The 7772-nt window shown below is 36.2% G+C and overlaps 1 protein-coding gene across 3 annotated transcripts in view; it reads left to right on the forward strand.

Annotated features, from left to right (window-relative positions):
* Positions 1-7421, forward strand: part of LOC111370962 (cytochrome P450 CYP72A219-like) — a 16820-nt gene extending 9399 nt beyond the window's left edge. Inside the window, exons 1-5 of one of the 3 annotated variants that reach the window (XM_022992883.1) lie at positions 4793-5254; positions 5747-5964; positions 6062-6306; positions 6400-6781; positions 6868-7421. In XM_022992883.1, the coding sequence (XP_022848651.1) occupies positions 4981-5254; positions 5747-5964; positions 6062-6306; positions 6400-6781; positions 6868-7293 (1545 nt within the window). In that variant the 5' untranslated portion in view covers positions 4793-4980 and the 3' untranslated portion in view covers positions 7294-7421. Of the gene's footprint in view, positions 1-314; positions 533-629; positions 875-966; positions 1349-1435; positions 1966-4792; positions 5255-5746; positions 5965-6061; positions 6307-6399; positions 6782-6867 lie in introns of those variants that run through there. The other 2 variants (XM_022992885.1, XM_022992886.1) reach the window with 2 other exon arrangements.
* Positions 7422-7772: the final 351 nt, after the last annotated feature.

Here is a 7772-nt window from a genome sequence, read left to right on the forward strand (position 1 = left end):
AACTTGTAATTAAGCTGTGTAATAAATTTCATTTATATGTATAATGTTAAATTTCTTGAAAAACGGAAAAGGAATTATATTTTGAAAATTGTATGTCGATGATTTTAGTTTCGAGTCATGAATCACAGGATCAAGTCATGTCTGCATTTTATATTAATCGGGTACTGCCTAATCCTCTGCAATATAGTAGAAGGCGCCGTGCTTCAATTTTTTTTTTTTTTTTCCCTTTTTGAATTTTTGGAAGGGGGGTTCTATTTTTATTTCTTATAGAATCGAAGATTTGTGCATATTACACTGAGGTCTGTAACTTGCAGGTGAGAATTCCCTTTTATGGTTTGGGCCGAGACCTGCAGCACTTATCACGAACCCGGTGATTATAAGAGAGATTTTGTCAAAAAGTTATATTTTTCAGAAGCCGCCTTCTCCTCCAATAGCTAAATTGCTCGTACAAGGACTAGCTACCTATGAAACAGATAAATGGGCTAAGCATAGAAGATTGATCAATCCTGCTTTTCACCTTGAGAAGCTAAAGGTAACTCTTGCGCTTGATCTCAATTTGTGATCTTTGTGCCAAATCCTCTCATCTCAGTACACTGATTCGATGTACATTTATCTATTGTGTTGTACAGCACATGTTACCATCATTTTACTTGAGTTGCTGTGAGATGTTGGGCAAATGGGACAAGATTGTACCTAGTGAAAGATCAAGTGAATTAGACGTGAGTCCTTACATTCAAACTTTGACAAGTGACGCGATTTCACGCACTGCATTTGGCAGTAACTACGAAGAAGGAAGAAAGATATTTGAACTACAAACAGAACAAGCAGAGCTTATCACACAAGCAAGAAATTCTTTTATAATCCCGGGATGGAGGTTCAATTACTTTTTTCTTCGTTAATTCCTTCTGTTTGTAATTCATAATACAATAAAAGACAGTTCATGACTTATTTTTACTTTACGCATAGGTTTTTGCCGACTAAAGCCAATAGAAGAATGAAGGAAATTGCAAAGGAAGTCGAATCATCAGTACTAGGCATAATTAGAAAAAGAATAGAGGCAATAGAGGCAGGTGAAGCTAGTTCTGATGATTTATTAGGTATATTGTTAGAATCGAATTTCAAGGAAATCCATCAATATGGGAGCAAGCATGGGATTACATTAAAGGAGGTCACTGAGGAGTGCAAACTTTTCTACCTTGCCGGGCAGGAGACAACCTCGTCCTTGCTGGTTTGGACGATGATTTTATTGAGTAAGAATATGGATTGGCAAGTCCGTGCAAGAGACGAGATCTTACAAGTTTTTGGAAAAGGAAAACCAGATTTTGATGAGTTAAATCGCCTGAGAATAGTAAGTAATTCTCATTTATTTACTCATTAGTTCTCTTATATTCTTGCAGTTCTATATTATGTTATCCATTTCAACATTTTTTTGTAGGTAACAATGATTTTCCACGAGGTTCTAAGATTATACCCGCCTGCATTAATGCTCACTCGAATAACTCACAAGGCTGCCAAATTTGAAAACATATTCCTTCCGGCTGGTGTGCTGCTCTTACTGCCAGCAATTTCATTGCACCACGACTCCAAAATATGGGGCGATGATGCAAAGGAATTCAACCCAGAGAGGTTCAACGAAGGAGTCTTAAAGGCAACAAAGGATCAGTTCTCGTATTTTCCCTTTGGTTGGGGACCTCGTATATGCATTGGCCAGAATTTCGCAATGTTAGAAGCGAAGATGGCGCTCGCGATGATTTTACAGAATTATTCTTTCGAGCTTTCTCCATCTTATGTGCATGCTCCTTACACTGTTTTAACACTTCAACCTCAGCACGGCGCACAGTTAATCCTCCACAAACTATAGGCATCAAAATTTCGGGTTTTAATTATGGTTTTTACATATATGTTACTTAGAATGTTGTATTTAAATTTTTGTTGAAATAAAAATATATAGTAATTGTTAGAATATGATTGGACATCTCTTAGATTTAAGTTCCGCCACTGCGCATTTATGAAAATTGTACAAATATAAGGTATTGAAAAACATGATTAGATTAGTATAGAACTCTAGCTTCTATCAGGACAGAAAATGGCAGCAAGGTATGCCAGTCTTTTTCTTTCAAAATTTAATGGGTTGGTCCATTGCCTAATTATAGGGTTAAGAGCCTCATAACCTAGGCCACGTATGGCTAGGGCCAGTAGGTGGATCATCCCTATGGTTGAATCTATAGGCTTGTGTCAAGTATACTGCAGGCGGCAAAGCCTCATTTGACATCCCTATAGCAGAGGCTAAAGATTGTGAAAATGCTAGTTGAATGTGCTAGCCTCGTCCATTTAAAGATCAATTAGCTTAAGAATTTGCTCGAACCACCGCAGTATGTACAGGTGGTGGTTTGGTAATCACCTAAAGGAACCAATTTGTCAAACGTGTTAATGGTCGAACACCATTACAGTTAGTTTTGTAGGTTAAGGACGAATAACTGTTGCTACAAGTTAGAGATTTAAATGTGCAATTTTTGCAATTATATTATAAATTTATAAATGTGTCATTGCTGACGTCCTACTATTTCTTACATAATGAGAATTGATTCCTATAGTCAATGTCACATTAGGTCAAAGATCAACCCAAGAACCAAGCTTCAAAAGACAAAATTTACCTTGTCGGAAGAGCTCAACCCAGTCTTAAAGAACGTTGATCAGACAAGCATAGTATAAGGATTGACCTAGAACCCAGCCTTGGCGGAGCAAGGGACTATTTCATTGTCAAGCACCATCACCATTATTGGAACTAGCATAGTTCACACCACACCAATGCAAGCTCTTCTATGTTGCTGAAAAGGAGACCACTTCTGTGTTACTTGTTCGGAAATTGGTTCCACTGAGTTCACATTCAGACTGGCAGATGCAAGTAAGAGAAGGGGTCTCGCAAGTATTTGAGAGTGAAAAAAACAGACACAAATTAAATCACCTGAAAATCGTAAATAACTTCCGTTTATGCATAACAAGTATTAAAAAGAAGTTTGACTTGCAGACTCATTTGTGTTTGTATCTCGAACCCTGCTTATAACCTTACGAGATCTTTATGACAGATTTCCATGAGTTTGCACGAGCATCGTTGACTAGTAATAGGATACGATAGTAAACGATACAAAGTTGTGCCAACGAAGTTATAATTGAATCATATTTGACTGCATCTAAAGTTTGATTTTTGAGCAGTGGGAAGTCTTCTCTTTTGTTTAGAGCTGTTACCATAATGCTGAAGCGTTATGCAGATTTTCTTTGGACTCACTCTTCATCTTGCTAATGCCAAAAATGAAAAATTTCCTTTACCCTATTTCTCATCTATCATGTAGTCTTGGTGATCGAGCTGTGAGTCATCTGATTATCCAACCATAGACCTTTCTAGTCCCTGGACTGAATTCTGAAGTCTATGCTGCATCATTTACCGATGGTTCAACCGGCAGAATCACCCTTCTCAGAGGAACTTTTCTTACAAAATATGCCAGTGGTATGTGACTGGAGGTATCAGTTCTAGTACAATAGGATTCCCTCTGGTTGTCTTGTCCGATAATAGTAACAATCCATTCAGGATCAATGCAACCAAGAAACTCACATCAGATTGTAATTAAAAAAATTTCAGGTAACTTGCATGGTCTACAAACACTGAAGGAACGTCTGTTGTAGGCTAAAATATGACAGAAAGTGAGAGCTGTGTTCTCTTCGATTAAACAACTCAGATGTTTTGAAATCCTCTGATCATCCGACCTGAAACTTTGGTTCCCGGCAGAAATTAGCATCAGGACTGTTAGCTAGTGTTTCAAGAAAGTTGAAGCTTATAGCATTGGCAACTACTGGGATTCTGGAAATTCTGTGGCTGGAAAACTTTTGAGCAATCTCGATGGGATGAGGGAAGGCATTTGCTGAGTCTGGATGGATGTAGTTGACAAGTACTGTGAAGATATACGGTCTAATGGAGCTCAAGTTGTTATGCAGGTTGCTGCTTGGTGTTTGCAAAGTGATTACGCCAACAGGCCATGAATTTTAATTTTTAGATTCATTGTAAAATTTAATCTCATTATTATATTTGTAACTTATATTTAATTTGATTAATTTTCATTGTAAGAGTGTTGAATTTTCTACTATAAAAAGGACTGGATTTTCCATTGTTCTACACACACCAAAAACAATCACTTGAAAAATACTCTCAGTCATTTAATACTACTCTCTATTTCTTTCATATTATCTTCTTCTATAAACTTTGGCAATAGATAAGGGGTTGTTCTTTCTCTCCTTGTGCTCGGGTCCATAGAATGAGAATCGACTGCGAGCTATGCAGTGTTGAAAGAACCTTCATGAAGGGGAGACCACACGGATTTAGGATAGTGTTTATTGTCACTTTCTTAAGTCAACTTTTCTAACTCTATTCTTATATTTATTTTATTTGACTCATGTTTATAATTGATAATTTATTATACAAATCACGTTATTTTACATGTTAATGGTGGTAAAGTGTTGGAGAGTGCTAACGAAGTTGATAAGACCTGGATTATGATTTCATTAATCCAAAGAATTTGACAATAAAATAAAATAAAATCGCTACCGAATCCTAAGGAATGCCGAACGAGTAAAATGTTTGAAAGATGAGTGACCTTTGGAAAAATTTTGAAGTTCAGAGGCCAAGTATTTGGTTAACTTAAGTGACCACTGAAGGAAGGGACAATAATGGCAGGTGGGAATTTAAAGGAATTTTTTATTAACTTATGATAATATTTTGTTGTTTGGTCTTTATGAGCTACAAAATTTTAAGAATTAATTTCTTTTTAATTTAACCAGTGAAAACATCTCTTTGTTTTGATCACCATCATGTATGTGGTTGAAATCAAATTAAATTTATTTAATTTTCTTCATCATACGCAGCAATTTTCTAATTAAAACTCCCTTCTCTCTCCCCATCCTCTGTCTCTCACACACAAACACCAAGAAATGGAGATATTACAGAAATCAGTTGCAGTATGTTGTGCAGTTATTTTCTTGATTTATGCATGGAAAATCTTGAACTGGGTTTGGTTTAGGCCAAAGAAGCTTGAGAGATGCCTCAGACAGCAGGGTTTCAATGGAAACTCGTATAAGTTGTTGTTTGGAGACTTCAAGGAGATGATGATGATGGCAAATGATGCTAAGTCGAAGCCCATCAATTTCTCTAATGATATTATGCCCAGAGTAATGCCCTTCATCCAAAAAGCTGTCCAAAACTATGGTATGATTGAAAAATAAATCCTAATTTCGCTAAATTGTTGTGTAAATTACAGTATTTATAACAAAATCAGTTGCTCTGAAATCAAGATATCGTAGTTAAGTATTTATACATGTAACTTGAAAAATAAAGTTATGTTTCTACTGCTTATAATTTGTATTAAGCTTTGTAATAAGTTCCATGGATATTGGTTAAATTACTGGAGAAGGGAAATTGAATTATATTCTGAAAATTGCAATATTGATGATTTTAGTCAAGAGTCATGAATCACTGAATATCAAGTTGTGTCTCTATTTCATCGTACTCGGGTAGTGCCTAATTGTCTGTAGTATAGTAGAAGGCGCTGTGCTTCATTTATTTGTTTATTTATCTAAAACTTTTCTTTTTGACCTTTTTGAATTTTTGGGATGGGGTCGGTTGAGTTGGGGTTTCATATTCTGATGTCTTGTAGAATCTATGATTTGTGCATATTACATTGAGGTCTGCAACTTGCAGGGGAGAATTCCTTTTTATGGTTTGGGCCAAGACCTGCAGCACTTATCACGAACCCGGTAATCATAAGAGAGGTTTTGTCAAAAAGTTATATTTTTCAGAAGCCACCTTCTCATCCGATATTTAAATTGCTCGCACAAGGTCTAGCTACCTATGAAACAGATAAATGGGCTAAGCATCGAAGATTGATCAATCCCGCTTTTCACCTTGAGAAGCTAAAGGTAACTCTTGGGAGTGATCTCAATTTGTGATCTTTGTGCCAAATCCCATCTTCTCAACACACTGATTCGATGTACATTTATCTGTTGTGTCGTACAGCATATGTTACCGTCATTTTACTTGAGTTGCTACGAGATGTTGAGAAAATGGGAGAAGATTGTACCCAGTGAAAGATCAAGTGAATTAGACGTGTGGCCTTATCTTCAAACTTTGACAAGCGATGCAATTTCACGTACTGCATTTGGCAGTAACTACGAAGAAGGAAGAAAGATATTTGAACTACAAACAGAACAAATAGAGCTTATCACACAAGCAAGAAATTCTTTTATAATCCCGGGATGGAGGTTCTATTACTTTTTTCTTTGTGAATTCCTTCCATTTTTTAATCATAATACAATACAAGACTGTTCAATAACTTATTTGTACTTTACGTTTAGGTTTTTGCCGACTAAAGCCAATAGAAGAATGAAGGAAATTGCAAAGGAAGTCGAATCATCTGTACTAGGCATAATTAGAAAAAGAATAAGCGCAATAGAGGTGGGTGAAGCTAGTTCTGATGATTTATTAGGTATATTGTTAAAATCGAATTTCGAGGAAATCCATCAATATGGGAGCAAGCATGGAATGACATTGAAGGAGGTCATTGACGAGTGCAAACTTTTCTACTTTGCCGGGCAGGAGACAACCTCGTCTTTGCTGGTTTGGACGATGATTTTATTGAGTAGGCATATGGATTGGCAAGTCCGTGCTAGAGAAGAGATCTTACAAGTTTTTGGAAAAGGAAAACCGGATTTTGATGAGTTAAATCGCCTGAAAATAGTAAGTAATTCTCATTTTTTTTACTTTTTATATCTCTAATATTCCTGCAGTTCTATATTATGTATCCATACTCGTGTTTTTCATAGGTAACAATGATTTTTCACGAGGTTCTAAGATTATACCCGCCTGCATTAATGCTAACTCGAATGACTCACAAGGCTGCCAAATTTGAAAACATATTGCTTCCAGCCGGAGTGGAGCTCTTACTGCCAGCAATTTCACTGCACCACGACTCCAAAATATGGGGCGATGATGCAAAGGAATTCAACCCAGAGAGGTTCAACGAAGGAGTCTTAAAGGCAACCAAGGATCAGTTCTCGTATTTTCCCTTTGGTTGGGGACCTCGTATATGCATTGGCCAGAATTTCGCAATGTTAGAAGCGAAGATAGCACTCGCAATGATTTTACAGAATTATTCTTTCGAGCTTTCTCCATCTTACGCGCATGCTCCTTACACTGTTGCAATACTTCAACCTCAACACGGCGCACAGTTAATCCTCCACAAACTGTAGGCATCAAAATTTCGGGTTTTAATTATGGTTTTTACTTATATGTTACTTAGAATGTTGTATTTAAATTTGTATTGAAATAAAATTATATAGTAATTTTTAGAATATGATTGGACATCTCTTAAATTTAAGTTTCGCCGTTGTGTGTTAAAGAAAATTGTACAAATATAAGCAATGTCTTTTTCTTTCAAATTTAGTCCCTGTTTGATGTCCATTACTTGAAAATGAAAATGGGGGGAATAGTATTTTTTAGAAAAATGAGTTGTTGAAAAAGAAGAAAAAGTTTTCGATTTACGTGTAATATTATTTTATGGAAGATTGTGTGATTGAAAATAGAAAAGAAAAAAATGTAATGTAATGTAATTGAATTTAATGGGTTGGTCCATTGCCTAATTCTATAACCAAGGCCACGTATGTCTAGGACCAGTAGTTGGGTCGTTCCTAAGGTTGAATCTATAGGCTTGAGTCAAGAATGATGCAGA

Source organism: Olea europaea, chromosome 21 (genome assembly GCF_002742605.1).
Source record: "Olea europaea var. sylvestris chromosome 21, O_europaea_v1, whole genome shotgun sequence".
Classification (NCBI taxonomy): domain Eukaryota; kingdom Viridiplantae; phylum Streptophyta; class Magnoliopsida; order Lamiales; family Oleaceae; genus Olea; species Olea europaea.